Source organism: Microcaecilia unicolor, chromosome 5 (genome assembly GCF_901765095.1).
Source record: "Microcaecilia unicolor chromosome 5, aMicUni1.1, whole genome shotgun sequence".
Lineage (NCBI taxonomy): Eukaryota > Metazoa > Chordata > Amphibia > Gymnophiona > Siphonopidae > Microcaecilia > Microcaecilia unicolor.
Genome location: NC_044035.1, coordinates 248,407,860 through 248,421,306, shown reverse-complemented (window position 1 = coordinate 248,421,306; position 13,447 = coordinate 248,407,860). Strand labels below are relative to the sequence as shown.

General features: G+C 47.1%; 1 protein-coding gene across 2 annotated transcripts in view; it reads left to right on the top strand.

Moving 5' to 3' along the window:
* POU2F1 (POU class 2 homeobox 1) overlaps nucleotides 1–13,447 on the top strand; it is a 419,716-nt gene that overhangs the window by 324,833 nt on the left and 81,436 nt on the right. For both annotated transcript variants that reach the window (XM_030203955.1, XM_030203956.1), the window contains exon 14: nucleotides 2,404–2,755. In XM_030203955.1, coding sequence (XP_030059815.1) covers nucleotides 2,404–2,755 — 352 coding nt within the window. The remainder of the gene's footprint in view (nucleotides 1–2,403; nucleotides 2,756–13,447) is intronic.

Below are 13,447 nucleotides of genomic sequence, written 5' to 3'. Positions count from 1 at the left end.
GCCTTCTGCCATATCCGTTCTTTGAATGCGTATGATGTAAAGCGCACTACTATGTCTCTGGGTCGATTAGCCATTGTTTTACCCAATGCTCGATGTGCACGATCTATCTCCACAGCGTCTGAAGCAGTGCCTTCGCCCAGGATCGTAGCACACAACGCTCGCACAATAGTAGGGACATCCTCTCCTCCTCCGGATTCTGGTACACCCCGAATTCTCAAGTTATGCCTTCGACCCCTATTTTTGAGGTCATCCATTTTGTATTGTAAATCCTCTGCTATATCGGACAGTTTAGATAGTTGCGTTTCTATTGCGTCATTAGTCTCTGCCTGTTCGTCGACCTTCTCCTCCAGCGCCTCCACTCGGCCCCCCCAGCTCACGCAAGTCAAGGCTGATGGCGTCCACGTGTTCCAAGATCTCTACTCGGGAAGCCTTGATTTCCTCCCGGATTGCCTCCAAGCACTTTGCAAGGTCTTTAGGAGCATTTTTCTTTTTGGGGACCGAGGCGCGCTGATCCACATGGGAGGATGCCGTGTCCGAATCAGACGAACATCTTTGCTCCAGAGACGCATGGCGCGACAGGCCTTTCGCCCATCTGCCTTGAAGAATGGCGCTCTCCCTCTCGATGTTGTGACCCTGTCGCTTTACTCATTTCGATCAGTAACGTGTGCTGACTTAGCTGCTACAAAAAAATCTCTAATAGGGCTGCGGATGGCTTTAGATAGTGTCTTGCTAGTGCATGGAAATGCAGGAGCTGAGTTCCTAGGCAGCCATCTCGTCTCGTGACGTCACTTCCTCCAATAAACAAGTACTTTTAAGATCCATCTCTCCAGGTTTTGTTTTGCTGTGGTCAAACATGGCCAAGTGAGAAGCTGCCATACAGTGATGACATCATTTATTTTACTTTCTATCTCTTGGGGATCCCCAGGAGGCCACATTTTCAGGATATTCAGAATGAGCATGAGACAAGTTAACATGCAAATTTATCCCATACATATTCATTGTGGATATCCTGAAAAATCTGCCTAGATGTGGGTCCCCTAGGATAGGTATGGGAATTACTGCTCTTTGTAAAGCAATGTAGTCAAACTCTGATGTCATTATCTCTGAGGCAGTCTGTTCCACTGGATTCATCTTGGGGCATGCAAGTGGTGAACAGCGTTCACTAATTAGACATATTTGACATCTTTGGTCTCTGGTCACTCTGGCAGTTGCAGCATTTTAAAGATCTTTTTCTCTCTTACAGTACTGTTTTTCTTTACTGTCTATTTTTTAGTTCCTTTCTGCTTCTTTTTTATCGTAAACCGCTTTGATTGCATCTGAAAGGTGGTTTATAAGTAGCATCATAAACCATAAATCTATTTTTGTACACTAAATGAATTCACTAACTAGTATGAAAATGAATCTGTTCTCATCAGGATTCAAAGGTGATTGGTTTTGTATTATTTTTGTTGATATGATTGTGTAGTTAAGACACTTGCCACTTGACCAATTTTTAGAGGGATCCTGTCTCACATACTTATTGTAAGTCCTCGGGTTCCTTCACTCTCACCTGTCATTTTAGGTGGGGAGTGGAATAATAAGATGAAATTGTACTGTGAGCTGATTCTGAAAAGTGTGCTTGATAATATCCTAACGAGCTCTGGTTTGGAACAAGTAAGGTGAGAACCGTGGAGATGGAATATAATCTAAACACTGAAGGATGGACCTATAGGACAGGAAGAACTTTCAGAAATGGGTTTAAATCCCTACCGTGTGATTCTCTTTTTGTGACTGTTCATTGTCTCCTGCCTAAACTTAGCCCACCATATTTATTTGTTTAGGATTATCAACTGCCGCCTTTTTGCAACTTTAAAACAAACTATGTATGAATGATACTATTCAATGGATACTATTCTATCTATGCTAGAACTGATTGCACAAGTGTGTTTGAAGTGGCATTGCTTTGAGATTCTATTTGAATTGAAGGTGATTTGTAACACATTAATATTTTTATTATCTATGATCAAAAACATGGTTTGAAGTTTCCAACAGTGCCCAAGGTTCTTGCCTCTGCCCTACCCTTCCCCCCACCCCCAACCCAGGTTCTAATAATTTTGATCTGGCTCCTGAATTTCAAAATATTTTTCAGCCCTGGATATGTTGTTATTCAGAAACATACATAAATAGGGTGCAGACAATTGGATTAAGCTGCATCAACTCTGCTCTTAGAGACTAAAGGTTAGGCTGAACTTAGAATGCTTTGTTTAGTCATTTGTAAATTAAAATTCTGATATTGATGTATTTTGTCTCTTTATCTGCTGCTTCTCCCTGTGCATTTTGTGAGAGCAAGAGCAGGTCTTGGCTTTAGCTGATTTGTTTCTAAAGGTTTTAAGACTTCTCTGACCAGGTTTATCTTCCTCTTAGGCACAACAGGCACGGGCTCTACCAACACGGCAACTGTGATCTCCACAGCACCTCTTGCTTCCTCGGTTATGACATCACCATCTCTAAGCCCTTCCCCTTCTGCTTCAGCCTCCACTTCAGAAGCATCCAGTGCCAGTGATACCAGCACAACGCAGACCACCTCCACCCCACTGACCTCCACACTTGGGACAAGCCAGTTGATGGTGACAGCATCTGGGCTGCAAACAGCGGCTACCAATGTGCTACAGGGAGCAGCAGCCACACAGCTGCCTGCAAATGCAAGTCTCGCTGCCATGGCTGCCGCAGCGGGGCTCAACCCAGGCCTGATGGCACCCTCACAGTTTGCAGCTGGGTAAGAAACTGTATTAACTTGGTCCTAATATTATTGGAACTGGCCTTTTTCTGGCACAGCTTAGGAATCTTAGTCTCTAGAGATATTTTCCCAATACTAGCAGAATGCTACCATTCAATAAAAAACACAAACCAAAGGTGGGAATAATAAGTGTGTGCACCTTTATTCTGTACATCCATGAATACTAAAATCAAAGTAGCATCCTCAATCCAAAAAGAAAGTGTATCTTCACTCACCCCATCATGTTCATATGGCAAATGATATAGCATCAGTAGGCAGTCTAAGGCTGTCTGTCTCTTGTCCCAATCTTGATTCCTGGATGTTAGCAAGATTGCTTTCCTGTTCTCTCTTCCTTGTGCATCTCCGCTTCCTCTTTCTTTCCCTTCATATTCTATTATAATTGTGGTTATATTCTGTGCATTCTGTTGGAGTATATGATGCTACCTAAAATTTGCTTGTGTTCGTTACATTTTGTTATAAACGTGTTTTGCTAGACTAGCTTAAAGCTGATATATTTGGCTAAGCTAGATACCTAGCATCTGTGTTTATACTTTGATATTTGCTTAATTATTTCTGACCTATACTTCTAAGTGAATACAAGAGGGCAAGCAAGCTAGACCATTCTCACATATGGGTGATGTCATCCATGTTGCCCAGTGCAGATCACTTTTATAGTATAGGATTCCCACCGCATATGCGTGAGTACCTTCCCGCTCACCACAAGAGCGTGAGACCATTAGTCTCCATCTGCAGTGAGGAGAGAACACGCTGCTCGTGGCTCCTCACATCGTTTGGTATGTGACTTCTTTTTGAACTCTTTTTGTTCCTTCCCTGCAGGTGTTTTTTTTTTTGTTGTTGTTTTTTTGTTTTTTTTTTGCCCAAATTTTGTGTTTTCCAGTTTCAGGATTCTTTTCGCCTTACCCTTAAAAACAGTTTAGTCATTTTTTCCCCACTTTTAAGTTTCCTTAATTTTTTCTTGTGCTCATGAGGCCTTCTTATTCCTGATCTTTGGTCGGGTTTTTTCTTGGTGTTTTACTTTTTTTTTTTTTTTTCCTATCACCATCGAGTCGTTTCATTTGGCCACGACTTTTCCTTCCATGTCATCGAAGGTACCCATAGGCTTTAAGCGCTGTGCTTGGTGCAATTGGACCATCTCTGGAACTGACATGCATTCCTGTTGTCTCCAGTGTTTGGGACCAGACTACAACTCTACTAACTGTATTCTTTGCCTGCATATGCAAAAAAACCCACAGTTGTCCAGAGAGGTTCAGAGAGAGAGAATTTTTGGAGCCAGGTCCGAATTGTTGGCGTCATCAGTTGCACTGGCATTGGGTGCATCGTTCCCCATGGCTGCTAGACCCATGTCTGACACCGGAAGTGGGCATGTATCAAGCATGTCTCCACTTGCCTCGGCACCATCCGCTGTGTAGGGCACCTGGGACTGGTCAGCATCAGACCCGACACCAAGAAGGCATGAGGATTTGACATTGTCCTTGTTGGCACCGAGGGGTGTTGATACTCGGCTTTGGGTGAAGGCCAAGAAGTGCAAGCATCAATCCCTCTCGATGCATGGTGCTGGGAGCACCAGGGCACCGATGGATCCGGTACCTGAAAAGCGTCTGCACCAGGGGGAGTGCTCCCCCTCTCATTGAGGAAGTGCCAGTGCTGGTATCTCCTTGCTGTCTGTCCCTGTCCTTCCCAAGAAAATTGATACTATGTATCGGACTCAAAGTTACCCTGGATTTGATAAGCCGTAGTTGCCTCATGAGACTTTGCTTTGGCGCCCTCAGGCACAGAAACCTGAACTCTGGACTCCTTTGGGTGGAAGATGTATCAGGCCTCAATGCTCATCTCCTCTATACAGTCATACTAGCTGTACACGAGCCTCTACTTATGGAACTTGGTGCACACTATGACTGATTTGGTGGATTCTCTCCTACAGGAGCAAGCAGAATTTCTTCACCAGCTGGCTAAGCAGCAGAAGGCATGTCATATGTTTCTGGCCTCGGGTGCTTATTATATTTTTGATGTGGCATCCATGATTTCTGCCCAGTGTATAGCAATGCGCAGACTCTCACGGCTGCGTGTCTCTGATTTGGACCCAGCGGTCCAACTGAGGTTGGCGGATGCCACGTGCCAGGGGGGACAGTCTTTTGGAGAAAGAGGTGTAGGCGATTGCAGACCTCATAAAAAAAGACACGGATAACATTGTACACTCTCCCGCCTGATGCCTTCTGTACCCTCCTTATCCATGAGATTTTCATTCAAGTTGGAGAGAGGTCCCTACAGGTACACTTCTCACCGTCCTCAGCAGATACAAACCCAGTGCACTTATTCTCATCAATAGTGTGCACCTAAGGCCCAGCTGGCTCCTCAGTCAAAACAGGAGACGAGTTTTTGAGTGGCTCCAGCAGAGCGTAGAGACGTAACGGTGACTGTTCCAAACAACATACCAGTGGGAGGGAGGCTGAGCTTTTTCAAAGAAAGGTGGCCCCTTTTGACCTCCAACCGGTGGGTTCTTCAAATAGTCTGTCTTGGTTATGCCCTGCATTGGTGTCAAAGACCACCAAATTGCCCTCCGAGAGCGTCTTACTTCAGCTCTCAGCACAAGCAGGTAACTTGCAGAGGAACTCTCCGTTCTTCTGAAGGCTCATGCGGTTAAGCCAGTTCCACCAGGGGAAGAAGGGAAGGAATTTTATTTCAGGTCTTTCTTTGTCCCAGAGAAGACAGTGGGATGTGTCCCATTCTACGGTCCTGAACAAATTCCTAGTCAAAGAAAAGTTCAGGATGCTTTCCCTGGGCACCCTTTTCTCAGTGATTCAGGCTCAAGATTGGCTTGACTTAAAGGAGTCTACATTCACATCCTGATACTTCCAAGCCACAAGTAGTATTTCAGATTTTGGGTGGGAACACATCACTTTCAGTACCACATGTGGCCATTTGGCCTTGTCAGCTCCCAGGATTTTCACCAAACGTCTAACGATAGTCACAGCATTGCTACATAGATTGGCTGATGAAGAGCATGTCGAAGGATGGGTGCTCATGAGTCCATGCGGAGAGCTATTCGGTCCTAGACTACTAGGGTTGGTTTTTAACTACCCCAAGTCCCATATTCTACCGGTTCAGCAATTTGAGTTCATTGTAGCCCTGCTAGACATGCAGCAAGGACATGCTTTTCTCCCTGTTCCAGAGTGAGCACTCTAGTCACCCTCACCACTCGAATCCGAGCCAGCCAGCAGGTCACAGCTCGGCAGATGTTGAGATTACTAGGCTACATGGCCTTATTGTGCATGTCACTCAGTTGACACGTCTTCACGTGAGAACCACCCAGTGGACCCTAGCTTCCCAGTGGTATCAGGCCACAGGAAACTTAGCGGATGCATCCGGTTAACACCGGAGTTGGTTCAGTCCCTCCTCTGCTGGACAATTTGATCCAATTTGACCGTGGGATTTCCATTCCAAATTCTTCAGCCCCAGCAGGTGCTGACAACAGATGCATCCCACCTGGGATGAGAGCTCATTTGATCAGCTCAGGAGACAGATCTTTGTCAATTTCTGGAGCTACTGGCAATCTGGAGATCGGCTGTTCAACTAAATGATACTCATTAAAATGGACAATCAGGTTGCTATATATTACACCAACAAGCTGGTGGGTCCAGATGTGGCAATGGGCTGTCCAGAACAGGATAGCTTTAAGAGCCACATGCCAGCTTGGCCAACAGGCTGAGCAGTGTCATTCAATCACACAAGTAGTCAGTTAGCATGGGTGTTGCCTGTGAGATTTTCAGAGTGTGAGGCACCCCCTTGGTGAATCTCTTTGCCGTTCCATTTTTGTAAATTTGGATTTTGCTTACATCTTTTTCAGTAGTAGCTGAAGGTGAGTTGCATTCAGGTACACAGGGTATTTCCCTGTCCCTGGAGGGCTCACAATCTGTTTTTGTACCTGAGGCAGTGGATGGTTAAGTGACTTGCCCAAGATCACAAGGAGCAGCAGTGGTGTTTGAACCAGCTACCTCTGGATGTCAACACTGGTGCTCTAATCACTAGGCTACTCCTCCACTCACAAAGTACCTCAGTACTGTTCCAGGCTCAAGGCACATGAGAGACTAGCATCGGATGCCTTCCTCCTCCATTGGGAGAACTGCCTTCTATATGAGTATCCTCCCATTCCTCTCGTGGGGAAGGCTTTGCTGAAATTCAGTTAAGTCTGAGGAACCATGATCCTAGTTGCCCCATACTGGCCCAGACAGATCTGGTTCCCTCTTCTTCTGGAGTTATCCTCCTAAGAACCTTGGTGATTGAAGTGTTTTCCAACTTTTATAATGCAGAATGAGGGATCTCTTCTACATCCCAACCTCCAGTCCTTGGCCCTCACAGTGTGGATGTTGAGAGCTTAGAAGTTTGCTTCCTTGTATCTTCCTGATGGTGTCTCCAGGATTGTGCTGGCTTCCAGGAGAGATTCCACCAAGAGGTGTTATTCTTCCAAATGGAGCAGGTTTGCCATCTGGTGTGCGGGCAAGGTCCTAGATACAGTTTCTTGCCCAACACAGACCCTGCTTAAATACCTTCTGCAGCTCTCTAAGTCTGGTCTTAAGACCAACTTTGTAAGGGTTTGCCTTAGAGCAATTAGTGCTTACCATCACTGTGTGGAACATAAGCCCATTTCTGGACAGCCTTTAGTTCGCTTTATGAGAGGTTTGCTGTTGACAAAGTAGCCGTCAAACGTCCGCCTGTGTCATGGGACATCAACATCGTCCTTACCCAGCTGATGAAGCTTCCTTTTGAGCCACTCGATTCCTGCCCACTGAAGTACTTGACCTGTAAGGTCTTGTTTTTGGTGGCTATTACTTCAGCTCGCAGGATCAGTGAGCTTCAGACCTTAGTAGCAGCTCCACCTTACACAAAATTTCATCATAGCAGAGTAATTTTCCTCACACCAATTTCCTGCCTAAGGTTGTGTCTTGAGTTCCATCTGAATCAGTCTATCATTCTTCCAACATTTTTTCCCAAACCTCACACCCATCCTGGTGAAAGCATACTGTGCACCTTGGACTGCAGACGAGCATTAGCCTTTTACCTGGAATGGAATAAGCCCTACACATAGTCCACCCAACTTTTTGTTTCTTTTGGACTTGGATTGGCCACTTTTGAAAGCCAGATACTGGACTAGATGGACTATTACTCTGATTCAGTAAGGCTATTCTTATGATCTCAACAAGATGGGGGTCACTATTGAGAAATGCACATAGTCCACCCAGTTTTTGTTTCTTTTGGACCTGGATTGGCCACTGTTGGAAGCTGGATATTGGATTAGATGGACTATTAGTCTGATTCAGTATGGCTATTATTATGATCTCAACAGGATGGGGGTCACTATCGGGAAATGCACAATCTCACTATTGCCTTGTGCGAGATACCCAATGCGATAGTTTGGATAAACAGTTCTGCAGAATTGGTTTGGGTTCTACAATCCAACTCCACCCTTCTAGGCCCATTTTGTTCTGTTCCAGGCTGTGGTCTCACACAGTATGTATATAGTTTCAGGTTAATTAGTATTTTGAACTCGCCATTGTGAGTTCCGGTTGTTCTACTGTTGTTTTTGGTGAGCCTGTTAGCTGGAGATTCTCACATACCCTCCCACCTCTGCTTGCAGTTGTCTTCTATAGCTATTTTACTGTACTGATGGTCCTGCGTTCTTGCGGCGGGCAGGAAGATGCTTGCTTTTAAAGATATACTATAAAAGTGTTCCACGCTGGGTGACGTGGATGACATCACCCATATATGAGAATTGATGGCCTGCTGCCCTCTGAGAATACCCACTACAGGTAAGTATCTTTGCTTTATAGTTGTATCCTTCTGGTAAAGAGTTTGTACCAGTTGGGGCTCATCTGCCCCCAGCTTTAATGCTTTTATTTATTTTTTAGTTCATGGTTGCAGGTTTTTCATACTGTTTTCTGGGGCTTTGTAGCAGCAGTTGGAAAACCTTTGCAAAGGATTTTGAGGGTTTCAAGTGTGCTAATCCATCTATCTTTTGGGAGGGAAGTTGTTCAGTATGATGAGTCATGTGAAGACTGAGTGGCTCAGGAGAATGGTCACAGAATTAAAGAGCTTATCTCTAAGCTACCAGTTCAAATTCAAGCTTTGTTCGCCTATGGGAAATGAGATGGTAATCGTTAGAGAATGACACTGGGACAAAGTTTGTCCCCGCCTCGTCCCTATGGGTTCTGTCTCTGTCTCTACCCCATCCCCGCAGATTCTTTTTCAGTCCCCTCCCCGCAGGCCTCTTCCCTGCCCCATCCCTCGTAGGTTCTGTTCTTATCTGCAGAAGCCTTGAACAGTTATTTTATATTTAAATATTTTTATTAAAGTATAACAAGGAACAATATGCTGTTCAACTGTTGCTTATAAATCACAAATAGAAAGCAATAATAACGAGCAACAATAATAACCCCACCACCACCACTCTCTACCCTTCCAACACCCAACAATAGCTGACTTCTACTACCCCAAGGAATCCTAATCCACGGGTACAAAATACAATCCATTCTGTATGTCCTAACAGGGGTAGAAATATGCTCTATGAAGCACTGTTATGATTTTTTTAATCTGTGGATGAATAAGTCATCAACTGTCAGTCTAGCTCTCTTGTCTTCCACAGTCTTTCCTGCAATAGAAGATGTGCAGGTAGCAGGAATGTACAAGATCCCCCATGCAAATTTTGCTGGTTGTGGCCAGCATGTTTGCTTGTTTTTTACAAAAAAATCAAAATATCGCCTGCATCACTGAAACGTAAACAACAGTCCAGTTCATTAACAGGCATCAGAGTATGACATGTCCCATCCCTGCAGGATCTGTCCCCGCCCCATCTCCATAGGCTCTGTCACCGTCCCCATCCCCCGGTTACCACGAGTCCCCGTGTCATTCTCTAGTAATCGCCACTGAGTTCTGGGGCCATAGCAGAGAGATTGTCCTATTAAATATATTTATTTCATATATGTTTACATATGATTTTAATATTTGTTTTAGTAACTGTTACAGTAATGCAACTTTTTTTTATTGTGAACTGCCTTGATATCTGTGATTGAAAGGTGATATATCAAATTAATTTAAATAAAAAAAATAAACCTACTTAACGACAGAAAAAGAAGTCACAGTGAGTTTCTATGCAACTCAACCACTGTACACTGAAGTATTTGTCATTGGAAGATCTATAGTCACTAAAAAAGACTACATTAAAACGTGTTAAATATAATGTATAAAGGAATTGCATACCTTTCAACATACTAATGTGTTCGTTTTGAGTAACACATACTTTGGTATATAGTGGTTGAGATGCATAGAGATCCACTCTCTGTTTTAGATATACTAAATACCACTAGTGGAGTTGGACCTGAAAGATGAGTTTTCATCATGAGATAGGCCAGAAGGGAATGAACAGCCTCCTTCAGCCTTTGAAATCTCGTTAAACGAATCAATACAAGTGCCAGGATTTGCAGAAATCATGTTGTGGCCTAGAAACGTCGGTAATCTGTACCGTGATTGGAGGCACTAAAGCATCCGGTAATTATTTATTCTTGGAGATCATGATGCAAAATGTTTTTAGTACTGACTTGAAAAAAGCATTTGCATTATTTCCATTCAGCCCATATTGTGTAGTGAAACCATTAATGCATATAGAATGCCACATGTACTTTTTATTCTCCGAGGACAAGCAGGCTGCTTGTTCTCACTGATGGGTGACGTCCACGGCAGCCCCTCCAATCGGAAGCTTCACTAGCAAAGGCCTTTACTAGTCCTCGCGGCCGTCTTCCCGCCCGAACCGGCTCATGTTCGTCAGTCTTCTTTTGTCCGCGCTCGGTACGGTCGTGTTTGCGCCGTTCGCGCCCCTTAAGTTGACCCTCGCGCGTCTTTTGACTTTTCGCTTCTTAAAAAAAAAAAAAAAAGGGATTTCGGAGAAATGCCTTTCGGTCTTTTTCCCCTTCCCGTATTTCCAGTTTTTGCCCCGTTAAGTTTTCTTTCGTTTTAGGGGTAGGCCCTTTTGAGGCCTCGGGTCGAGTTTTTTCTCCCCCTCTTTTTGGTGCCTTACCGCAATTACGAGTTTTGATTTCGCCGGCGTGATTTTTCCGCCCATGTCATCGAAGTCTCCCAGCGGCTTCAAGAAGTGCACCCAGTGCGCCCGGGTAATCTTGCTCACTGATAGGCACGCGTCGTGTCTTCAGTGTCTGGGGGCTGGGCACCGCCCGCAGGCCTGTAGTCTTTGCGCCCTTTTACAGAAAAGGACTCAGGTAGCGAGATTGGCCCAGTGGAACGTATTGTTCTGGGGCTCTTCGTCGGCATCGACACCGGGAGTATCGAGTGCATCGACGTCGACAGCGTCAAGACCTCCGCCCTCGGCCACGACTGTATCGATTGCATCGAGGCATCGACCCTCTGCATCGTCGGGGCCGAGACATCGGAAGGCTGCGTCGGTGGTACCAGGACCTCCACTAGTGCTGATGTCGTCGGACGGTGGTGCTTCGACTGGAGTGCAGGTGAGGGCTGTCCATTCCCCTGCTGGTGACGGTGAGCCTTCTGGTGGGTCTCCCCCTACCCTGAGGGCTCCTGCGGTACAGCCCCCCCCGAGACCGACCTTCTTCAGCCTCGGCCCCGAGGAAGTGACGGCTGGATTCTACGTCCTCCTTTTCGGTACCGGGAAGCTCCGGTGACATGCTTCGTTTGAAAAAGTCAAAGAAGCATCGACACCGGTCTCCTTCCCGCGTCGGTACCAAGAGCTCTGGGTAGCCGAGGGAGTCAGCACCCAGTAGGCATTGGCACCGGGAGGACCGCTCACCCTCTGTTCAGGAGGTGTCGATGCGCTCCACCTTGGACAGCCTGGAACAGACTCTGACTTCGACACCTGCATCGGCTTCCATGTCTTTCTCCACAGCCGCCCTGCACGAGAGTCTCCGGGCCGTCCTCCCAGAGATCCTGGGAGAGCTGTTGCGCCCTTCCGCTCCGGTACCGGGGGTGCTTGCGCCACCGGTACCGTCGAGTGAGGCGCCGGCTGGCCCCTTGCCCGGGGTGAGGTCTCCGACATCGGTGCCGCTTGCGGTACCGACTGCGGTCGTCTCCCAGGAAGGCTCCCCGTCGGCGGAGGGAGCTTCGCCGGTGCAGGCGAGGGAGTCTACCTCTCGACGCTCACACCGTAGCCGTGTTTCCACGGAGTCGAGCCTGGCACGGCTTCAGACACAGGTTCATGAACTTGTGTCTGATACCGATGGTGAGGCCTCGTGGGAGGAGGAGGAGGACATCAGATATTTCTCTGACGAGGAGTCTGATGGCCTTCCTTCTGATCCCACTCCCTCCCCTGAAAGGCAGCTTTCTCCTCCCGAGAGTCTGTCTTTTGCGGCCTTTGTCCGGGAGATGTCTACGGCCATCCCCTTCCCAGTGGTTGTGGAGGACGAGCCCAGGGCTGAAATGTTTGAGCTCCTGGACTATCCTTCTCCACCTAAGGAAGCGTCCACAGTACCCATGCATCATGTCCTCAAAAAGACATTGCTGGCGAACTGGACCAAGCCTCTAACTAATCCCCACATTCCCAAGAAGATCGAGTCCCAGTACCGGATCCATGGGGACCCAGAGCTGATGCGCACTCAGTTGCCTCACAACTCTGGAGTTGTGGATTTGGCCCTAAAGAAGGCTAAGAGTTCTAGGGAGCATGCTTTGGCGCCCCCCGGGCAAGGACTCTAGAACCTTAGACTCCTTTGGGAGGAAGGCCTACCATTCTTCTATGCTCGTGGCCAAAATCCAGTCTTACCAGCTCTACACGAGCATACACATGCGGAATAATGTGCGGCAGTTGGCGGGCTTGGTGGACAAGCTCCCTCCTGAGCAAGCCAAGCCATTTCAGGAGGTGGTCAGGCATCTGAAGGCGTGCAGAAAATTCCTGGCCAGAGGGGTGTATGACACCTTTGATGTTGCGTCCAGGGCCGCTGCTCAAGGTGTGGTGATGCGCAGACTCTCATGGCTGCGCGTGCCTCCGACCTGGAGAATAGGATCCAGCAGCGGATTGCGGACTCGCCTTGCCGTGCGGACAATATTTTTGGAGAGAAGGTCGAACAGGTGGTAGAGCAGCTGCACCAGCGGGATACCGCTTTCGACAAGTTCTCCTGCCGGCAGCCTTCAGCTTCTACCTCCACAGGTAGACGTTTTTATGGGGGAAGGAAGACTGTTCCCTACTCTTCTGGTAAGCGTAGGTACAATCCTCCTTCTCGACAGCCTGCGGCCCAGGCTAAGCCCCAGCGCGCTCGCTCTCGTCAGCAGCGTGCGCCTCAGCAAGGCCCCTCGGCTACCCAGCAAAAGCAAGGGACGAGCTTTTGACTGGCTCCAGCAGAGCATAGCCGACATCAATGTGTCAGTGCCGTGCGATCTGCCGGTCGGGGGGAGGTTGAAAGTTTTTCACCAAAGGTGGCCTCTCATAACCTCCGACCAGTGGGTTCTCCAAATAGTCCGGCAAGGATACACCCTCAATTTGGTTTCCAAACCTCCAAATTGCCCACCGGGAGCTCAGTCCTACAGCTTCCAGCATAAGCAGGTACTTGCAGAGGAACTCTCCGCCCTTCTCAGCGCCAGGTACTTCCTTGTGGAAAAGAAAACAGGGGGGATGCGTCCCATCCTAGACCTAAGGGCCCTGAACAAATATCTGGTCAAAGA